Raw genomic sequence first — 23,258 nt, 5'->3', positions numbered from 1 at the left:
ATTGTTTAGAATTCAAAGGACAAGAGCCTTCAGACCCTGCATGGCAAGAGAGCTGTCCTATTAAGGTGGCTTTCTCTTTCTGGTCTAGTTTTTATGTTTCTAAATGGTTAACACCATTCACCTTCTTTTTCCCTTATGGAATATTCAGCACAAGAACTGAAGCATTAGACATACTCTAATGGAAATGTTGACATAATATCTAATGGAAATAAACATTTTGTTATAAGGTATATGTGTATACATGCATAGATTCTGTGACAAGAGGTCACAAGAGGTGACTTGCTAGGACGCATGCCTACGTTTTCAAATGTAACGCAGCTCTCAGTTAAAATTATTTCCCACAAAGTATCAATTCATGCATCTTCCAAAGGTGGCTCCCTCCCTATCCCATGCTGCCTATTACTGAGAAAATCTATAGGCTTATCAGTTATATACCTTCTGCCCCTGCTAACCAGAATGACCAATCAGGAACTTTCTACCTGGTGTGAAATCCAGTTGTCTTTGATGGTCTGTATTTCCAGATTTGTTTATAAACTGGAAAAATCTACCAATTGTGGGCCATCTGTACATAACACTCTGCTAATGGGTCTGGGCAGCCTATAAATCCATAAGCTCATTACCACTAAGTAACTAGTTTCTTCACACGCTTCTAATTGGGATTATCCATCTAAACCAAATAAGTAGAAACCAGAAGAAGAATTGTTTCTCTGAGGGATGAATGCCTCCAACTCCTTCTGGAATGTTGAGCCTCTCAGATGACCTCTTAGCATGAGATCATTTGTATCAGTAATACAAATGTCCTTCAGCCTAGAGGTGGTCAATGTATTGATCCCGTAATGCTAATTTGAAAATTTGTATTGCTTTTGTTAAGAGCTTAATTAGGGCTTTCCAGTGTTGGCAATCTCTTGTAATTTCTGATATTCATACCCTTATGATAATGTATGTGAGTTCAGAAGTTCTTTGATGCTTGCCACTCATTTTCATGAGGAAGCCTGGAGAATAGGCAATGATCTACATGAACCCTAACATTCTAGGGTGATGGGGAAGGCAAATTTGATTAAAAGAATTAACTTTGGTGACAGACAATAAGCTTCTCATTGTGATAATGTTCACTAGGGGCCAGAAAGCTGGTGGGTTATAGTATCTGAAGGAGAGAGAGTGAATCTCCTTCTAGTTCTTGGATATATTTTCGTAATATGTGAGCTATGCTGTTAGAATAAAGAAATATCACATGAAAATACATATCCCTCACTTCTTGTGGAAGGTGAAAGTTCTGGTGACACTGGTAATGACAGTCTGAACATGGCTGGCAGCCCTCATCTGCCTAAATCTTATCATCTATATTGTGTCAAGTCGCCACCACTTCCCCATACATCCTGACACGGAGGCAGAATACTCCATGAATCCGAAGACCACTGTGATACATTAAAAACAAAGGAGATTTTTAAGCAAAAATGAGTTCATTGTCATTTTTCATTGTACTCTTTTTTTTTTAATACTCATGGTTTCACTTCAAGTGGAAAAACAAAGGGAGACAGAAAGCGATAACATTTTTTGAGAAAAATGAGAATGAGCTCATTCCATTGTGGAAGTGAAAAACAGCCCCTTGTCTTTAATATGCAAGCAGTGCCCTCGGATGTCTTGCATCCAGTGCCCCCTCAGTGATTTATATGGCCTCCCAGGCCCCCCAGAACATTTGATTTTGCAGCTGCTGGTGTAGGGGATGCTTTTCTGTCTTATTTATTAAACTATTCTACATTAGGGACACAAAAATGTTTTTAAACTTCTCTAAGTGACAGAAGTATAAATCCAAGAGCAATGTGTCACTTTTATAAGCCCAGAAAATACCAAACTGATTTCCTCATAAAGATCCAGCCATCAGTTAAATGGATAAGCTATTAGTTTACTAATAAAAAAGCAGCCCCATAGTTAAGAGTCTACTAATAAGCTGATTGTCATAGACATAATTGGATGGATGCACCTCAATCATGACACCATATACACCAAGTATATGAGAGTGTATGTGTGTATGTGTGAGTGAGAGTGATCTGGGGAGACTCAGCAGCAGACCATTATATCTGCCCACAGTACTCGTGAGTGGGTAGGGGCAGATTGTATTGCATGCACACAGCGTCAAGCACACCTGTACCTAGTGGTACAGGTTTTGTGTGCCCTGCACAGCTCAATGGGGCAGGATGCATACAGATGGGGAAGGATGTGCATGATCTCCCCTGAGGCTATACAAGCCGTGGCCCTAGGTGCCCAAGCTTACGCAACTGAGGGCCTTCACTTCTGTGGCTCTGATACTCTCACTTCTGCATCAGTCACACATCTTTCCTTGTTTATCCGTTTTTCACTTTGGGCTTTCAGAAAAGCTTTCCTTTGAGGAAACAGTCTATGGTTAAATATAAATTTGAAAAACCACCATGCTACATGATAAGTAAAAGAGATATTTTTCATTTTTAAGCTAAAGTGATTTTTTTTCAGATTGCTAAATAGCTTTCCCATGAATGTGCGACAATTAACCACCATGGAGAAAAGAACAGCAGTTACCCAGCCTTCTCTTAAAACCCCAATAAACAGATCATATTTTCTTCCCATCATTTTTAGGTAGGTATATCTAAAAATGATGGGAAGAAATATGTATTTTTTCTTTCAATTTCTTATTTTACAAACTTATAGAAGCACTAACCATACGATTTGTATTTAGACCCCTTCATGTATGAGTATTCTCTGTGTTTTCACCAGTTGAATCATGACTTTTAGTGCCTATGTATTAAATCACATTGTTGACTCATGATTGATTAAAACAAAGCTCTGTTATTTAGCATGTATAAGTGTCCTGACATGCTTACAGTTAGGACGCTGTTGCTGACCCCCCAGGCAGGAGATAATGGTACAGCAGCAATGGCAGAAATGTGCCATGCTCTGTAAGTGCGGCAGAAAACACACCACAGGAAAACTCTGTGTATATGTGTATGTCCGTGTATGGGGGTATGATTTTTAATCTTTGCTGTTTTGGTAGGAAAAATTGCATTATACTGTTGTTTAACTTTTTCACTAATGGTGTAGAATATTCATTCATTTGTTCAATCGCCTGTATTTCTTTTTTCCGTTCAGTGAAATCTGTACTCATCTTTATGCCATATTACCCAGGATGTGATTTTATCATCGATATATATGAGAGCTTGAGCTATTTAGAGTATTAGTCCTTAAATCGTCACATGATTACCCTTGTATCTGGCAGATGTGTGGCAAATGTTTTTCTAGTTTGTTGGTCATTTAATTTTGTGTATGATTTGTGTAAGTTTTCAATTTGAAGCCAGACTTGTGCTTGATGATTGTGGCTTTAATCGTCTCTGGGCCACAATTCCTTCAAGAGAGCTCTCTTTGATGTCCAGGAGCCCAGGCTGCCTGAGTGTCCATCTCCAGGGGCAGTGCCCCAGAGCCCCTTCCGGCTGCTTGCTTGCTGGGAGTGACTTACTTATGGACCGGAGCCGGACTTGTCCAGCTTCCTCCCGCCCAGCTGTTTGGCGGGAACTATGGACCAAGAAGCCCGAGGCGGGGGAGGGATCAGCTTTCTAGGCGCTGCAGATGGGACAGCAAGAGGAGATGAGCAATGAGAAAACCCTGCGATCTGCACGGAGAAATGCTGAACCAGGAGCAGAGCAGAGGGACCGAAAGCCCCCCAAATCTACTTCAAGCGCTCCGATTTGTTCTTCCAAGGGCATAGCAGTGGTGGTGATTTTAAAAATGCAATCCTGTTGGCTTCACAGTGTTTCATCCCTGATATTGGCGGCAGCACTACTTCCAGCCCTTATTTCCTGGCGGCCGTGTGGATTTGCTGCTTGAGTTCCACCTGACCCGTTAAATGGAAGATCCATGAAAGAAGAGGCTCTGCCAGTTTTGTGTATCTCGCTTTGCACAGCTTTCAGGACAACCTCTGATGTCCAATGAATGTTGTTGAAATATGTGTCAGATGAATAAAAGAGTGACTTTAAAAGATGCACGACAGTGGGCAGTGGAGGGTATTTTTGTCACAGACCAGTGGTCCGATGTGCTTTCAAATGAGTCCCACTCATCTGCTCTGTTAACAGAGCAGGGCTTGTGGGCTCTGGGCCGTTCATTCTTAGTACCTCCACCTCCAGGCTGGAATGTGGGGATGCTTTTGGGAGCCCCTGGGGCTGGTGGTCAGGCCAGATGCTTTACTTCCCAGCCCTGCACCACGTTGCTTTTTCAGTACATCCTGACATGTGCAAGCAGTGCTCAGATCTCTGCTTTTCCCTGTTTAGCATCTTTTAATTTTTCTAAAGTTGACCCCTTCTAGGGTAGATTTTGAATGTGGTGATTTTTGGTACTCTAACCTCTCATTAATGGGATGATACTTGGGGTAACTATCATTACAAAAGATTGTCATAGGTTTTCTTCTGATGACTATATTCCATTTTATAGAGACCAACACATCTGTAGTAAACCAAATCATTATATAACAGATGCCACCTGTTTCTCAGTGATGGATTAGAATTCTTTAGATGTAAATGTTAAATGAGGCATCTTATCCTAAAACCAATGTTCAGTTTATCTGTGCTAATGGGGTGGGTTATGTGAAAAGTCCCTTGATGTACATGCTTCTGGGTGATGTCCCTTGGTGTGGTACCCTTGCTTTCTGTGTTAAATTATGGTTTCGATGTGTCTGTTAAAATCCTGTGTATAACGTAAGGCAATGACTAGAGCTAAATCATTCTTGTCAAGCAAGAGACGTTTCTAGTGCTACCACGATGGCACTACAGAGCAGAGATTCTGTTGAGATGTGGAAGCAGAGGAAAAAATAAGGAAGGAGAACAGTTCAGTGGGGAACTGACCTGCTTGATGAGACAGGGGAGCTAAGGGTGGTGTACCGCAAGTGGGGAGGGGTAGGATCTAGGGAGCAGAAGGTTCCATCTATGTGTTCTGCAAGTGTCCAGGGAAAGAGGATTTGGACCAAGAATAGGATTAGGGTGGAACTGGAAAGAGGGAAATTGGTTCTTCAGGAGCAAGCTAGAGAAAAGAAATCAGAGATGGGGCTACCCTACATACACTCAGGGAGAAGTGAGGAGAAGTGAGGCTGGGCCTTAAATGTGTTGGGCATCTATCTCAACCTAAATATCTGACATCAGTGGTCACCAAATACATGTATCTCCAAAACTAGGGAACACTGAAATTTTATTTTAATTTATGTGCCTGTGATTGCCCAAACCTGTATTGTAGTAGCCTTAATACGTTAACACACCTTAATCAAAATTTGTTTAAATGCAAACATATTGACTTGAAGCCTTTGTTTGACAATGTAATACCCTCTTAGCACAAAATACAAGCTCTGCATATCTGTGTCGGTTTTCTGGGTTCCATTTTGGACTAGTTATTGAACATCATCATCATTGGAGTCATAATAAAATGAAATATAATGATGTGACCCAATTGCAGTCACCTCTTTTCTCTCTACCACTGAGTTTTTAGAAAGTAGGTCAAAGTCAATAGGATATTTGTGTTCTTTTCCAGTTTATTAACTTAAGTATTCATTTCCTGAATATGCCAAATTAACTAAGTAAGAGGGATGGGATAGAGAATAAAGGGGAAGAAAAGGTCATTGCTGTCATTCTGTATGTTAGCTAGGTCTGTCTCTCTCTCCCGCACACCAGACCCTTCAAATTCCAGAAAAGAGTTCTTTTTTTTTAACTGACTTATAAACATGCCTTTCGTCTTATAGGTGGAATGGCTAAAAAATGAGGAGCCCATTGACTCTGAACAAGACGAGAACATTGACACGAGGGCTGACCACAACCTCATCATCAGGCAGGCGCGGCTGTCAGACTCCGGGAATTACACCTGCATGGCGGCCAACATCGTGGCGAAGCGGAGGAGCCTGTCGGCCACTGTGGTAGTTTATGGTGAGAACAGGCCAAGGGCCAGGAATGGGCAAGGGAGGATGGAAAACAGGGGCGTAGAGGGATATGCAGCGTATTGACTCTTTCAGCTTTGGGAACTGAGAGGCTGGGGACCTCCCACTCTCGCCCTGTCCGCTGCCTCTCCCGCTCGGCAGCTGAGAACACATTCACATGGCTGTTAAGGTGTTTTGCTCTTCTGTCCAATATTGGACTTCAGTGAGGTAGTCAGTGACATTTCCAGTCTCTCTCTTTTAAAAAAAAAGTAATTTTAAAAGTTGTTTATTTTCTTCCATTGTGCTTATATTTGAAAAGAACTGAGTTGGACAACTTCTGCTTCCCGCCCTTCCCAAACCCAGCATCCACCCCCCACATCTCCCCCAGACCTGCTGTCGGCAGTTTTTCTCCTGGTACATGAAATCCACCAAAAACAAACATTACCATTTGCTGAATATCTCTAGTATTGAATAAAAGAGGTTCCCGGCTACTTAAATCAAGGCACTCCAATTCATAATCGAAGAGTCCTGGGATTTATTTCTGAAGCATTTAAAGTAATGGAAATTCAAATGCTGATATTTTCTTCTTCTTGTCTGGGTTTTCAAGCACTTTAGAGATATACTGATAAGTTCTTCCTATTTTTCATAATTTCCCTGCAAAGAAAATTCTCTGTGTCCCTCCTCTATCAGCTGAGCAGGCTGAGGGACAGGGATGAACTAAACCCCAAGGTCATATCAGGATGGAGGGGCTGCTGTGGGTCCACAGGGTATCCCAGTCCCTGGATGCTGCGCTCACAGCACCTGGCACAGTGGCTTGCACATAGTAGGCAGTCAGTAAAAACCTCTCTCCTTTCTTTCTTCCCCTCCCCATTTTTCTCTCTCAGTGAATGGAGGCTGGTCTTCCTGGACAGAGTGGTCAGCCTGCAATGTTCGCTGTGGTAGAGGATGGCAGAAACGTTCCCGGACCTGCACCAACCCAGCTCCTCTCAATGGTGGGGCCTTTTGTGAGGGAATGTCAGTGCAGAAAATAACCTGCACTGCTCTGTGTCCTGGTGAGATATGCGCAGATTCCCTTCTCCCTTCTGGTCCACCAACACATTTAAGCTGGTGTGAAGCATTCAGTATAAGCACCCTTCCCAAAGTTGACTTCTGAGTTCTTAGAATGGAGCCTTTGTCCAAAGGCCAATGTGGAACTCGTTGTAATAACAAACACATGGCTGACATCCCTCTGTGTGGGGAATTTTTTTTTTTAAATACTCAGATGACCCTACATACTCAACCATCAATAAGCCAAATGCTTGGAAGTGCTTTTATACTGCTGGTGTCTGGCTGGGCCCAGCCAGCCCCATCTCTCTGTGGTTCTACCGTTTTGAGCATTCATTTGTATAGTGGCTACCAGGGATTAAGTGAGTTGTCTGAACTCAAGACCAGTATCAAAACTTTGACCCTTTATCATCAGTTGCCAATCAACTAAGCCTATCATATCAGGGTTACTTTGCATTTATTTACAGTACAGGTGGCAGAGGCTGTACAATATCATAGCAGTTCATGCTTTACACTTGGTTTGTGCTTAACTTCCTTCCCAACTACAGGGACATTTCATTAGTCAAATACAGCTTTTGTAAGTTCCTTTGTTCATCATCTCTTACTGGCTCTAACCCAATTAATACAATGAGAAATAGATGAGATGAAAGATGGTTTTCTTTATGGAAAGCGTATCCTCCCACTGAGACATAAATTGGTCCTGGGTCTCACATGCATGATAAAACAACTGCAAGGACACTGGACTAGAGCCTCATGCTTTAAAATTTCAAAATCCAGTCCCACTCAAAGCTCAGGTGAGGCTCGCCACCAGCAGTGTTTTCTTGAAATTTCATTTTGAACTTGTGTTCAGTACACATTTATTGAGTGCTTACTATGTGCCAGATATTGTGCAAGATGCTTTCACACGTGATGTCATTTATGTGCTGTGAGTTTTATTATCCCCAGTTGACAGAAACCGTAAAGTAAGACCAAGTGACATGCTCAGGGTTGCTCAGCCAATACCTAGACGAAAACCAGACAAGGACTCAGACATTTCGCTTCAAGTTTAGTAGTTCTTATGTCATCTCACTCCAAGAAAAATTGCAGTATCTTAAATAACCCACATGAGCATAGTAGTGGGACAGTAGCCTCACACAGCTGCCATAATCTCTAGGGTCGATTTCTAGTGGAATTGAATTCAGTCTGTGTCTCTACATACTGCAGCAATCCAAGACCCAAGAAATTCTATTTCTGTAAGTTCTGATATCTTGGGGTGTGACCTGTTTTAGTTTAATAGTATCCAATATATATGGGTCTAACTTTTACTGTTTAGGGTTTTTAGGACTTAAAGTCAGTTCATTCCGCTCTCTGTTCTAAACCATCAATCCACAAGGAAGGGGTGATCACAGGTGGTTACTGCACATAGTTTATCCATCTGAGATGCACTTGGGCATGAAAGACTGGTGAAGAATGGATAATGACTGGTGAAGAATGGATTATTAGCCAGCCCAAGGGCTAAGCTTTGGAATGCTTGCCTAATTTCAGTAATTGGTCTCATCCTGAAATAGTAAGAATTGCACCACCATTTATGTTAACCTATCTCCTTACGAAAGAAACCATGGAGAGAAGATAAACAGATACATGATCTTGTTTGTGTGGTGGTGGTAATTTCTTTAAAATCCAGCTCTAGCGAATACCAGCAGTGGTGGGTTGATTCATTCTAATGATGGTTCCTTTTTCTCCCCCTTGAAGTGGACGGGAGCTGGGAAGTGTGGAGTGAGTGGTCGGTCTGCAGTCCAGCGTGTGAGCACTTACGAATCCGGGAGTGCACAGCCCCACCCCCAAGAAATGGGGGCAAATTCTGTGAAGGTCTGAGCCAGGAATCTGAGAACTGCACAGATGGTCTCTGCATCCTAGGTAACACCTTCTGCTTCACATTTCCAGTGTTTGTCCATAATATGAAAAGAAACGCCATGGCCAGTGATTTGGTTCAGTAAGTTAGCAGAAAGCAAAACCACCACAAGCAAAAAGAAAATGGTGAAAAGTGTGGAAAAGCAGACAAATATATTTTTAGTAGAGAGGGGATAATTTTAAATATCTTACTACTGTAAGTTCCATAAATGAATATACTTATTAATCTAACCAAATAAGGTTTTAAGAGACATGATTTAAGAAAATGTTTAAAACTGCCTTTTTTAGTTCCACAATTGTCTTTTAAGTTTGATGAAATTCTGATACCCATTACCATCTGCTTATATTTCTCCCAAGAATTTCCCAGCACCATAAAGTTTTTAATAATCTTCAGGGAGTATGGTTCTGTGGTGAGGGGCTTGTGGTGGTGACTGCTGTCTTCCAAACTGGGGGTGTGAGGGGGGTTATGACACCTGGACAGATGGGCGGCTTTGTATCACATCAGTCTGAAAAAGCAAGAAATAGAATGTTCAGTTCAAAACCCCCAAGTCTTTGCTTTCCTCCCGAGGTTACACTCTTACCATCTCCAAGCGACTGTCTGCCTGCGTAAGAAAGTATGGAAGGGTAAAATAGGGTAACACAGACAGGTTTTAATTTGGTGCTATCCCTTGCTAGCTTTGTGACCCACATAAGTCATTTAACTGCTGGACTTCTCCATCTGTAAGTGCACTCAAGAGTTATTGTCAAGGCCAGATAATACACGAATGTATTTGACTGTTGCATGGCACAGAGTAGGTGCTCAAAAATATTAGCCCCTCCCCCATTTGACTACTCAGATGAGCTAATGTGTGTTGATTTTTTTTAAGTGCTTAAAAAATAGGAAATTCAGGGCATACTTATTCTCTAGTATTAGGTAGCCTTCTTGGAATATATCCAGCAAAAAAACAATTAAGTTCATTGGTTTGTCATCTTTTCAGGAATATGTGTTGCTTTTCATTTGGGGAAAATGGCAGTATGAGGGAAATATCTAAGTGGGGTTTATTTTTCTGCATTGGTATGACCAGGTAACCTTGAAGGGAAGCATATTCAAACAAGCATATTTTTCAAAATAAGTATGTATGGTTAATATATTGGCTAAAATGATTAATACAATGAAATGAACACTTCCACATAGCACATAGCACCTTTATTTGCTCAATACAAGTACTGAGTAACCTGCATATGTGTAATACAATATAAGGTACTGTAGCAGAAGGCAACCTAGCTATTGAACTCTGATGGCAGGGCTGTGAGTGCATATATTCCAGCCATTTGCCTTCCCCCTTCTAAAATGTAAGGAAGCTTAACACGAACACAAGAACAAGAAGTTTAAGGAAATGTGCCTCTGGGCACCCTTGACTATCACCAGATTTTTCTGAAATACACCTTTGAGGGTGGGCTATTTTTTGACACATAGTCAAATATTTTATCTGATATAGTTAGGACTGTGAATCTCATGTGTTCTGAAGACACCATTGACAATAAAACTATTTGGCTACTGGTTGAATTACAGGTAATCATAGTAATAACCTTCCCTATCAACCATTGATTAGACTTGCACTTGGGGAAAATCTGTGGATATTAGGTTTCAATCTTAGTTGACTTAGTCTTAGAGTTACTGATTGAAGACAGGCAATGGTTAGCCCCTGTGGTGAGAAAGAATTGTTATTAAATATGAGCATTACTTATTGGCACTTGTATCATGATATACAGGCATTTGTCAGTTGAGAAAGAGTTCTTTGTAGGGCAGAAAGGAGTTACCAGCACAGAGAATGTATTGGCTTGCCTAGACCCCAACTCTAAAAGCTGAGATGCTCTATTAGGGTTCTTTAGAGAAACAGAGCCAGTAGCATGCATACATTGATACATGATAGGAATCATATACACACACATACATATACACATGCACACACACACAGATATATAAAGAGATTTATTATAAGGAATTGGCTCATGTGATTATGGAGGCTGTCAAGTCCACAATCTGCAGAGCCAGTACCCAGGTCCAGCCCGCAGGCTGGCAGGCTGCTGCAGAACCCAGAGGAGCTGGTGGCCTGGTTCAGAGACCAGTGGGCAAGAGAATTCTGTCCTACTCAGGCAAGGGTCATGCTCTAAACTGATTGGCTGAGCCCCACCCACTTATGGGGCACTGTCTGCTTTTGATCAGTCTGCCAACTTAAATGTCGGTCCAGAAACATCCTAGAAGAAGAATTTTTGAGCAAACATCTGGACACCTGATGGCCCAGTCCCAAGTTGACACCTAACACTAACCACCACAGATGCACACTGTCTGTGAAGTTCCACAGCTTAATTCTTTCCTTGGAGCCAGCCATGGCCATAGTTCAGGCTGTTGCTTGAAGTCATTATTTACTAAATGAACCATTCCTATGGATATTGGCCACAAGTGGTTCTGGTCACACGTGTGTAGTTTGGTGGGTAGTCTGTTTGTTTTCCTATGCAGGAAATACGTAGCTAGCAAGACAGTGAGGTCTGGAATATGTTCTGCATAGGAGGTGAGGTGAATCCTCCCATGAGTTTAAAATGCTGCGTGACCCTTTTCTTTCTCTCTAGCTGCTTCATTCCTCTATCCCCTTTTCTACTAAAGCATGGTTTTTCCAGCCTCTTTTCCCTCCATGGTAAGCATATTAAGACATCTGCCAAATATGATCAGAAACTCTTGATGGCTATGATAACTTAGCTTTTTGAGGGAAAAAGAGTGAAGCCTGTGAAGTTAGAGCTGAATGACTTATTTTTAATCATTAATGAGATACATTTATATAGCAGTGGGAAAGAGGTGTGTTTACCAGAGCCCAACAGGAGGATATATTTGGCCTTTCTAGACAGTGAGTGGCTGCCAACATGAACAAAAGTGAGCCGCATTTTCCTGTCTGTGCAGGAAGGTCGGCGATCTGGTGAAATGCTGCCAGCACCACTGTGCCTCTCCCGGGGTGGCATTCCTGGTGAACCTAGCAGTGGTCTCAGGACAGAGGTCTCGTGAGAGCTGGCTGTGATTAAAATAGCATTTGGCGACCGCTTCATGGAACAGTAGCTCTGGGAAGGATCTAGGTCATGTTAGAATGTGGGAATTTCCTTCCTCCTGATTTTTTTTTTTTCCTTTATGCCAAACAGGACCCTAAAGCAATTCCTTAGTCCTCATCTCCTCTGGGAGATTTCAACAGTGACATTGCTTGGCTCTTAGATGACCTACAATCCATTGATTTTAGGTAGCTTTCAACAAAGCATCTGATCTCCTTTGCTGTCCCTGAGGGCTGCATTTCTCCTGGAGATGGAGCTGTGGGCTCTGAATGATCACTTCACTATTTGGGTGTGATTGTTGCTTGGGGAGTTGTGACTGGAGCACAGCACCTTCGTGTTACAGTATTGCAGAGGGTCACACCTAAGTACTCCCAACAAGAAAATAAATGCCCCAAGCCCAGTGAGAGTAAGAGGAGGCAAGTTCTGTCCATAGCAGTTAGTCCAGGGGTCCATACTGCAAGCATAAATTAAGCATATCATGTCTTTATGCTACAATACTGCTTTTCCAGAAAGATGATTAGGTGGTTGGTATGATTGTCAAGAAACGAGAACTTGGGGATCCATGTTTCCTAAACTTAAACACCAGAATCAGGTAATTTCTGGTCATCGTCCTTTCTGTTTATGAACTTAGCTGTTATTATGGTCTGAAGATCACGGCCAGGGGTAAATAACATGTGCGTGCCTCGTTGGCTGGAGCAGAAGGTGGAAATGGAGCGGTATTCAGTTTGATCCTGAGGAATAAGAGAAGCCTGCTCCTTCTCCCATTACTCCAGCAGATAGAAAACTAAGGGCTATGGCTTGAGAAGATTAATTAAATCTGCTTCAGAGGGATTAGTGCCTAGATGTGTAGTAGGACAGAAGCCAGAGAAATGCCACAGGGCCCTGAAAGGGAGAGGCAATCTTTAAGGCTGAGCGACCCACCCCGATGGCTAATCCGTCCTTCCCGTCAGGATATAAGATAGGTCAGTTCAACAGTGACAGTTCAAATGCTGAACTATCAGTAAAAGGGTGGTTTGTTTTCATTTCTGATGGGTGTATTGATAAGAGCAGTTTGAATTGCCAGCTTTGGAAACCAAGTCAAGGACTTCTATGCAATAGCAGGTTCAAATAAACATCCCCAAGCTACATCTAATAATGCGAACACATTGTCTATGGAGTGATCTCCTTAAATGACCACAGGAGGCACCTGAAAAGGTGAGCCTGTGGTGACATAAAGCAAAGGCTGCCTTGGTGAGCATTTTCTCTTGGACCATTAGTCTAAGCCTCATCGTTATCCATTACAGTAATTACCCAGGCCCTTCCCTGTCTTTCCTAGCACACTATTGGACGAAGAGAATTTCCATTCTGGAGTTAGCTCAGTGCATCTGAACCAACTCTCACTCTTCGCCTGGTTTACAGAATGCATGCTTTGTATGTAGGATTATAAAGGGTGGGGTTCACTTCCTTTCTCTTTAGGCAAAGAGTCAGGAATCATACCCGACACATTCTTTAACTGTTTTTGGACAAGTTCATATTTCAGAGCCAGCTGCACTGCACAACTGCCTAATTATAGCATAGTTAAAGTCCATAGAGCAAGGAAAAGAAAACGGCTTCAGCCAGGTAACATGCTAGCACAAAGCATTAAGTTGTTATGAAGTTCCCTGCTGCTTTCTAATTCTCCCTAGTAGTTTTATATTAAAAACTCATTTCCATTCCATTTGTAGTGCGTAGTAGGCGCTCTGTTTCACAAAAAGATTTTTCCTAGAAATACCCAGTAGCTGCCTTTCTGCATAACAAACACCTGATTAATTCAGAGTTGCTTCATGTATGCTGTGTAGCAAAAGTGGATATGAGTTTGCAGACCCACAGGAGTAATAAGAATGTAGATTTGGACACATATGGTGTCATTAGCAGCTGAGCAACAATTTCTCCCCCATACCCCAGAAAACACTTTCCCGTTATGGGACACGATAAGAAGCCAGTGAGTAACAAGCTTTAATGAGATAGAGTGGAGTGGATTCCAACTCAAATTTCCATTGTGCTTAATTAAAAATGAAAATAAAATACATATATCTCAATACTTCCGTGTCTTTGTGAAAGCATTTTGTTTTAATTCTGCAAGGCTAAAACTCTTATTTTTGTGTCTTGTGATAAGATTTGCACTCAAGTGCATGCCCTGAGGATAAAAATTAACCCATATACAACAAATTATCCTAAAAGTCTCCTTTGCTACCCACCCACTCTAGGCTTTTCTACTTTAAGCCTTGTTAATAAAAAGATAAAGGCATCTGATTTTTTAAAAATCTAATCCTCCTCCCAAAGATTGGGCTTCATCCGTTGTTCCATGATGGACTTGTATTTTGGAAGCCATTAAAAGTCTGTGGCCTTTCTTGTCAACCAGCTGTGAAACACTTAAGATGCCTTGTGTCATCCAGGACATTTTCCTTCTGTTCACCTTCTTCTTTTTATTTGCTTGTAGACCTGTGCTACATGTACATAGTCATGACTGAGTAATTTAGATAAGAATTTCTTTCTCAACTACAAGAAATCAAGGCAATTGTTCTTTCTGCCTCTTGTCTATCCACCTTTTCCTGTTCCTATCCACTTTCCCCCCAATATATTTCACTCTATACTTTCACACTTACATTCTTTTTGTGGAATTGGACAGGAAGTTTCAGAAACGTGATCTCTGGAAGAGTGTTGATCTCGGGCATATCTTGTTTACTTTGTTCATTTTATGGAAAAGAATTGAAATAAAACCCCTCCACTGCAAATAGGAAGGACTTTAAATTAAATATGGGCAGCTGGAGAGCAGGATACATTACCGCCAGATCACATTACTTAAAGGAAAAAGAGAAAAACAAAAACAAAAAAAAAACAACCAAAAAACTAATAAAACTAAACAAACAAAAACTAAACAAACACTTACCCTGACAGTGTAAACTGGAGACAGAAAACCCATTAGAAAACTTAAAAACATTTCTTAAGAAAGCAAAATTTTAGCCATGGAACCAGGTAGTTGATGGGAATGCAAATCCATTACAAATTAAAGAGAACTATTTTGTAGATGACAGCCCGCAGGAGCCCATGGAGGCCATCAACTCTGAACTGGGGATTGGTTAATAGATAGGTGCAGAAGTTGAGCTTCCATAAGGGCTGGTCCAGGATGGACTTGGGTGATCTGACCTTCAGAGCAAAGGGTGAATGAAGAGTCTTCCAAGATCCTCTGTGATTCTCAGTTGAAACTATTCATTCTCTTTTCAAAAGATCGGAAATGGACATGAACCTAGAAGCATCAGGGTCTAAACATTTATCCCACAGATAAAGAACAGGTTGAAGCATCAGGGGTCTGGGGTCAGATTGCTTGAGGTTGAGTTTTGTTTGCAATATGATGAGTAAGTTTCTTAATTTCTCTAAGCCAAAATTGACTCATGTATAAAATAAAAATTATAACAGTGACTATCAGAAAGTGTTCTTTTTGAGAAGAAAATGAGTTAATCCATGCAATGCATTTAGCATCCATTCTAAGGACTCCATTTGTGTAAATAACAACTGGTGTGTGTGTGTGTCTGTGTGTGTGTATCCTAATAAGGGTTTCCTGTGGTGGAAAAGGTGTGTTTTCCATGTTCTGCCAAAGTATTGACAGTGTGACACTTTAGATGCCTTGTTAAAACATTTCCTAATATTTTATATATAGTGTATCTAGTGGAATAAATATAGTGTATCTAGTGGAATAAAATGTATTTGTCATTAAAATCCATAAAGGACAAATGGTGATCTTTATATGAGCCAGTTTTGAGCAGTAATTTGAGACATACTGTCAGTTGTAAGGAAACAAAAGTTTAGGAGGACCCTAAAAATTCACGGGGATTCTTCAACCCTGTGTCAGACCAAAGTTTCAGTATCCTCCCCCAGACCTTCTGATGAGCAGCTGGATGAACAGCTCCTGATTCTTCAGTTCTCCTTTGCTGGTGAGATTTGGTGGGAGGAGATAGACCAGGCGATCTGTGAGGTCCCAACTAGTTCTAAAATTCTATGATTCTAACACCTAATGAAAAGTAACTCAAGAATAACCTAGGAGAAGGAGTCTGGATGATCCCCAAGTGAGAAAATCGGTCCTCACGATACTGCCAGTGGGACAGATAGGTTAAACAAGTTCTAACAACCTCATCAGAAAATAGATGGTGATAAAGTAAATCCTTATTTGTCGCCACAAATTGAAAAACCCTGTCTCATTGGGGGAAAAAATCCCAACAGACTGCCCTAGGGTCACCCTTCTGTTGCCAACCATTCTGGAGCAATGACATTGTCCCACATCCCCACATCACCAATTTTGCCCCTTTTTTTTTCTATGTTTTAAAGATATCTAATAGGCTTGGTTGTCAGCCACTCCTGATTCTAGTCAGGGAGTTTCTGACCTTGAGGCTTTCTGTTGGTCAGGCAACCTCTCCTGCGTTTGTGTTGGCTTCATTCAGGACCCAGCAGTCCGAAACTCCAGGTGAGAAATATTAGTCTGGACTAGAGAAAGATTTAGTGTCTGAGATCATACAGTGGTCCAGCTATAAAAGAAATGGCAAGAACCCAATCAGGGAAGTGATTTAAATGGAGTAATCTGCTCCTGCAAAGAATTCAGTGGCCTCTGGGGTGTGCTGAGCAGAGTGAATTAATAGAGAGAGAGAGGAAACGTCTTTGATTCTGCCTTTTCCCCTTAAATTGCAAATTAAATACATGTGTCTCTTCCGGACCATTGAGGAAGGTGATACATAAAATGAAGATGATATTAACATCATCAACAGACATGATCATTAACCCCGCCTCCCCCTTCTCCAGAGAAGTGTCAGTACAGTTTTAAGGAAAGACGTGGCCTTGCACGCCCATGTTTGGTAGAGGCCAGTGTTAGTGCTCAGTGGGCCGGAAAATTGCCATAGTCATTTAGAGAGATCACGGGGTAGCAGGAAGGGCTCTGAACTAGGAGTCAGGAGCCTCAGTGCTTAGTTCACTTGTTCTGTTAACTAGCACACGACCTTGAGGAAGTCTCTCACCATCCTGTGCCTCTTGTCCATATCCGTAAAAGGAGGCTGAGCAAGGTGATGTCTAAGTTTTATTCTAGTACAAAAATGTAAAATCATTATAATTTGTTTATAATAATCTTAAATATGGCCTGCATATCTGTGTGCATACACATAGATGTCAATACATATATGTATGTTAAATATGAAACTAATACTGCTGACATATCAGTGCCATCAGATATATTGTTAGCCAGTTTTGAGGAAAGATTCTAATTCATGCACATGTAAAATTAACCACGTGCATGATTACTATGCACAGTAAGGGAGGCAGGTTTGAGATAAGAACCAAAGTAACCTCATACTCTACCCCAGCAAAGCAGGTCTCACCTAGGAACTATGTCCTCACATTAGACTCCAGACCCTTCATTGAGAAGGGACATCCCAGGCATTCACACTGACTGTAGGAACTTTGTGGATGCTGCCTTTGTAAGGCTCATAATTGAAATTATCTGCAAGGCTATTCATTCAACAAATATTTATTGAGTACCTACTATTCTGTTTATTGTTTTAGGTACTGGGAACAGTTGGGAAATGGAGATATATAGACTCTACATGTAAGTAGCTTAGTCTGTAATGGCAGGTCAGTGTACTGCCAGCTTAAAAAAAATTCTTATATGTCAAGGATTCTCATTTCACACTTTCTTTTTAAGCAGTTTTTTTAAGGCAGGACTGATAGCCTGTGTAGGCTCTATGCATTTTCTTCACGATTGATAAATAGTCAATATAAAAACCACCCTCCCAAATATCACTGCCCCCATCCATTCCCTACCCAGACCTCCCTATGATCCAACAACTAAAGGGACAACCCTGAACACGGCAGGACGCAACCATGGACTTCGGCAAGGCTGGTGCTTATGCCACAGGAAGTTTTAAAATAAATGTTTAAATAATTTATATATCACCCTGCCATAATGGTAAGGAAAGTGATCATTGTGGCATTAACCAATAGAATATTCCCTTAAGCTTGGATTATTGACTCTGGACATTTTTGTTCAGTTATGAATGTGTGTGTGTCTGCGTGTGTGTGTATATATATCTAATGTGAATGGAAAGGAGAGAATCAAAGCAAAATAATTGATAGGATAGAGAAAGGCTTTTAATACCCATCTTCCCTTGGAGCAGAGTTGGAAATTGCATTTTATCACTTTGAGACCAATTTCTGATAAGAAAGGCTTTGCAGACATGTGCTTAAAAATGTTTGCAGTGACCCAAGAGCACATTTTACTGTTTATCCACCACAAAAACAAACACACAGATTGAGTGGGCTTGGGTAGAACTTCATAACAAAGATGGTATGAAGCCTAGAAATTTAAATGATTTAGCTCAAAAAGGAGCTAAATATAAAAACATGCATGGTCATTTTGTAGCATTGTTATTACAGACACATATTTGTCTAAGTTTAGGAAATGCAAAGGGATTCCTATAAAGAGATCTCTAAAGGGGGGAAGACTGCCTCTCCTAATGCACACTAATCACATGCTTTGGCTGAGGGGCAGTTCTGGAAGGTCCCTGTCATCAGAAGTGACATCCGTGGGCCATCTGTTATAGTACCTGACTTCCCCTAATCAGCATGATGGGATCTTGAAGAATTCTTAGTTGGAAGCTGTTTTTCATTTACTAATGGGCATCTCAAACCTGACGCATTTTTATTCAGGTGGCTGTTTTCACCATTCAGTCCTGAAATTTCACTAACCGCCCAGGTATCTCTGCGGAGGCTGGTGGTTTCTCTGGCGGACATCACCGACTGGGAAACCCTGGGAGGAATCTCTAACACCTGCACATTCTCTGCCCTTGTCCCCCATGGATGTGCTCAGAGTGCACTTTCAGGGGCCAGTAGGACGGGGGATTGTCCCGGCTGGGTAGCAGTGGCAGAGGTGGGGCACAGGGAGGAAGCAAGAGCTGACTGACCTGGTGACATGTGCAGTCAGTATGGCCTCCTAAGAGTAGCTCCTGCACAGGATCCGTAAAAAATGAACCAGGAAGAAAAGTACAAGGAGAAAACTCAAAACAAGAAAGAGTAAAAACTAGAAATGGGTGATATTTTTTGCATTTCTGACTTGATCACTGGAAGAGTTTTCAGTGTGTACAAGAGCTGGTAGCTGTGTTTCTGTGCATTCTACAGCCTAAATGAACTTTCAATGCCAAGAAGAGAATCAGATAGAATCCATGCTTGCCATCTTCAGGGTCTGCCTGACATGCAGCGCGGTGGTGTTGCCAGTGCAAAGCTGGCCCCGTGTTTATCTAATTACCTGCCAGAGCTGAAACAAAGCAGATCTGCCAGGTCCTGGGATTCCCCGCAGCCTTGCATCGTATTCAGAGAGTGGGATGCTGGTCCTTAATTATTTCACATCATGGGGGAGAGGGAGAGCGTGAATAAATGAAACACGCTGATAATCAATAATCTCAGCTTCTTTTCTACCAATCCATCAATAAACAAATAGCTTTTAATTTTATTTCCCCATTTTTCTTGCTGTAGTTCTATGGTCAAAGTGCCACTTAATTCGTGAGCTAATCATTTCAATGTGATTTACGTTTGTGGGGCCCATAACTGGCAGTGATTACAAAAGTATAAAATAAATCAAATGAGCGCTTAGGTTGTCAGACATTTTTGAAAAAAAAAAAATTTCCACATTGTATTTTAGTGACTTTATATGTAAGATGAAACTGTCCAGAGAAGGGAGAAATCCCTGGGCACGGAGCAATCACCAGAGAGTTCAGAATCATTCTATGCCTGGGAGGAAGGGCATTTTTATGCAGGAGGCATGGAGGGGAGGGGCTCCCGTGGAGAGGCCGCAGTGTGGGGAGGAGGCCTGAGGGAGAGGTCCTGGATTGATCGGACTAGGCATGCGTTTGTGTTGAGGTACTGCAGAAACCAGTTCACACTCAGTGTGGTGAGACCAGCCAGTGGAGAGCAGTTGGCCATGACTCAGGGGCAATGTGGGATCATGGTAGATGCCCACATGCTGATACCAGTGAATGAGGAAGCGGCTGGAGGATGGGCAGAGAAGACTATTCCAAGACTTCAGAATCCATTCCCGGGTGATTTAAGATTACAGAGAACATGGAGGGTAAACTAAAACAATCAACACATGTATTTTTTGGAGTGGAAAAGGTTTTAAAGCATAGGAAGGAGTTAATAAAAATGGTCTTTTAGAGATGAAAACATGGGTCATGACTGGTTTGGGGAAACAAGAGAATGGTAATTAACTGTAATGACGTACGTGGATTGCTGCCTAGGGGAGTTGCTTTCTGGGTTTACTCTGCTGGTGGTGTTTAGTCCACACTGCATGGTTCTATGCCTGAATCTCAAAGAAGTGACATAGACTCTAGTATCAGACATACCTGTGTAATACTCGAGATACATAGGAGCAGATTTCCAGTCATCAACCCACAGGCTTTGAGATGAGCTCCTGGCCCAGTCTGTGGGTTGGAGACTGAACCCATCTGTCCACACATGCCTTCTCTCCTGGGCCCTGCTCTCCTTAGATCCCCAGCATTTGGGCTGCACACAGCTGGCCATATTTGTTCCCTAGCAGAGAAAGGATAAGGCTGGATGTGGGTGGATGGGTGGGTGGGTGGGGAGGGGTGCCATTATGAATAACAATGGATACCATGGAAATGCTTTGGGAGCATTCCATGTAACAAAGGAAGCAAGAAATTAAATAAAAGTGGAAGATAAATGAATCACCACCAAAAATAAAAAGGTAGATTATTCTCTCTCTCTCCCCTTCTTTCTTATTTAAAGATATATACCTATACACACACACACACACACACACACACACACACACACACACACACACAGAGCTAGCGCAAAGCAATATTTGCATTGCAGTACTGAGATAAAAGCAGATTGCAGAATAATATATAAAAGACAATTCAATGTTTTTTTAGGTAAAAATGATCAATTACTGTCAATTTCATGTAGTTTCCTACTATTACATATGTACAAACATGTATATGTGCACATAATATATATATATGAAATCATAGGGGAAAAAACCTAACAATAACAGTGATTATCTCTTGGTGGTAGAATTAGGGTTATTTTTTTTCTTCGCTTCCCTATGTATTTTTTGACAACTTAAAACACTATTAAAAACAAAACACTTGCATCTTTAAGTTGTAAGTACACAAATTGCTGTAAGACTGAGTTATGATGACAGCTTATCAATTTCCATTTACCCAGAGGGCACCTTTCAGTGTGTAAGTTAGACCCCATGACAGTCGTTGGAGTTTCCCAAACTACAGCTCAGCTGCCACTGGCTCAAATGGTATTTCTCTGCCTACAAGAGACGGGAGGGATCCTTCTGGGCTTGTGTGCATCTGCAACTACCCTACCACCTCTCAGGTAGGCAGACACTAACAGAGCTGGAGTGCACAGAGCCCCAGATTTGATGCCAGGCAGTGTTGGTGTCCCCCAGTGATCACAAAAACACTACCCCAACCCACCAGGAGCTTTTGGGTTAGGGCCCAGGCCTGGGTATTGTGTTAAAGCTACCCGGGTGCTTCTAATGTGCCATGAACATTAAACACCATGGCCCTAGTGGGTTAATTTACTAAGGTGTCATTTGGATGTGGCCTTGGAGAGAGGCCATACAAAAGCAGAGAGGACTGGATTGACTGAGGCCAAGTGGGAGCATGGCCCTGGGCCTTGTGAGAAAGTGATTCTGCGCCAGCATGAAGGAACATGGAACATGTAGCAAGCAGTTCTTGGCAAAGGACAGTGAGGTCAGTGGGTAGCCTTCTTTCAAGTTCATGGTAAAACAATCTGTGATCAGACATTTCAGGCTGGGAAAATGCCCTGTGATAGCAGCTTGCTGTCAAGATACTAGGATTTCACAAAACAGCAGAACCCACTGTTGACGCTGATGCCGGGGGCCCTGCAGCTCTCTTCAGCACAAAAGGCTCCCAGCCTCTTCCATCAGAGGAAGTGGGCTGACGCACATGGCGCGCCAGGCCTTAGCAGAACAAATCCACGGGAGAGCCGCAGCCCGTTAGATGATGTGTACTCTGCTTTAGGAACGCATTTCACAGGCTTTTCTGTCTTTGTGGTGGTTCTGCAGCTTTATGGTGGGTGAAAGCTTGGGAGCCCACGCCGATCCTCCTGTCCTGCCCTTCTTTTTACTGGAAACTGAAGTTCTTGTCCTCGATGTCTTTAAGCGGAGTTTGGGAGTTTCTTACCTCCCATTCAAGTGCCTCTGAAATTCATTTGGATTTCCAGCGTGGGGGTGGGGGTGGGGGGTGACTTGCCTCCCAGCAGAGGACTGAGTTGCTGTTGTTTTTAACTCTGACCCAGTGAATATGTTGACATTACAGTATTATTTACTGGCTGCCATTTATTGATGTGAGCATGTGCTAGGTCTCTGCTGCTGGCCTTACGTTTGCTGTGTACCAAGGATATTGCTATTCCCATTTGACTGTGGAGAACACTAAGAGCACACATAATTTAATTCGAGTTTGAAATGCAGTCCTAACCCAGAGAGTCTGCACGAGTCCCACAACACCACGTGGCCAGTGACAAGCCAGCAGAGCTGGTGATGGGTGCCCCGGCCTGCTTCTCTCCCTGTGCCCTGTGGCCACGTTCTCTGTCCCATGACCTTGACCTGGGGCCTTTCAGACCCATTCCGTCTTTCTCCCCTCAGAGCTGTGCCCGGTAGAACTCTACCACCCCAGCTTTGGGAACAGCCTGGCTGTTTACAATTTATTTTTCTGGGAAACAGTGCTACATCTCACCTGTTTTTAATGGAGTTTCATTTTGCTACCCGGCATCTCCTTCCTTCCTGTGGTTTAGAAGGAAGAAAACACTGTTAAGCTCAGCCCGAGCTCCGAACAGATGTTGTGCGTGTCTCTGAGTCCTGGCCTTGGCCTGCCAGCATTGCTGTGCCCATGCCAAATGCTTCCGGATAGCATGCAATAAACAGAAACTGAAGATGGGGTCAATCCACCCACGTCCTTCTGTTCTGCTTCTTGAGCACATTAGCATCTGGACTCTAGGAGATGCCACCTGCTCTCAGGAAAGCCAGTGGCAGGAGGCGAATGCAGGTGTTGTCTGTTTTCATGAACCTGACCGTGTAAAAATCTGAATGGGATCATACCAACCTGAAGAAGTGGCTATCTTTTATGAGGAGTTTTCATTTTAAAGAAAGATTTGCCAGGAATCCTTTGCCAGTTCACTTTCCCCTTGTATTAAAAAAAAAAGAAAAGAAAGAAAATGGTGGCTCAATGGCAAGAGTGTGACTTACACACAACTTTTTAAAACTACCTCTGTAACAAATCAG

General features: G+C 42.2%; 1 protein-coding gene across 10 annotated transcripts in view; it reads left to right on the top strand.

The window, feature by feature from the left end:
* The window catches only part of UNC5D (unc-5 netrin receptor D), a 585,797-nt gene that overhangs the window by 441,282 nt on the left and 121,257 nt on the right, over positions 1-23,258 (top strand). For 6 of the 10 annotated variants that reach the window (XM_073219006.1, XM_073219004.1, XM_073219005.1 and 3 more), the window contains exons 5-7: positions 5,747-5,927; positions 6,802-6,969; positions 8,693-8,857. In XM_073219006.1, the coding sequence (XP_073075107.1) occupies positions 5,747-5,927; positions 6,802-6,969; positions 8,693-8,857 (514 nt within the window). The remainder of the gene's footprint in view (positions 1-5,746; positions 5,928-6,801; positions 6,970-8,692; positions 8,858-23,258) is intronic. The other 4 variants (XM_073219009.1, XM_073219010.1, XM_073219008.1 and 1 more) reach the window with 1 other exon arrangement.

The sequence above is a fragment of the Manis javanica genome, chromosome 12 (genome assembly GCF_040802235.1).
Source record: "Manis javanica isolate MJ-LG chromosome 12, MJ_LKY, whole genome shotgun sequence".
Classification (NCBI taxonomy): Eukaryota; Metazoa; Chordata; class Mammalia; order Pholidota; family Manidae; genus Manis; species Manis javanica.
Note: the sequence above shows the minus strand (reverse complement) of the source record. Positions and strands in the feature narration are given on the sequence as shown.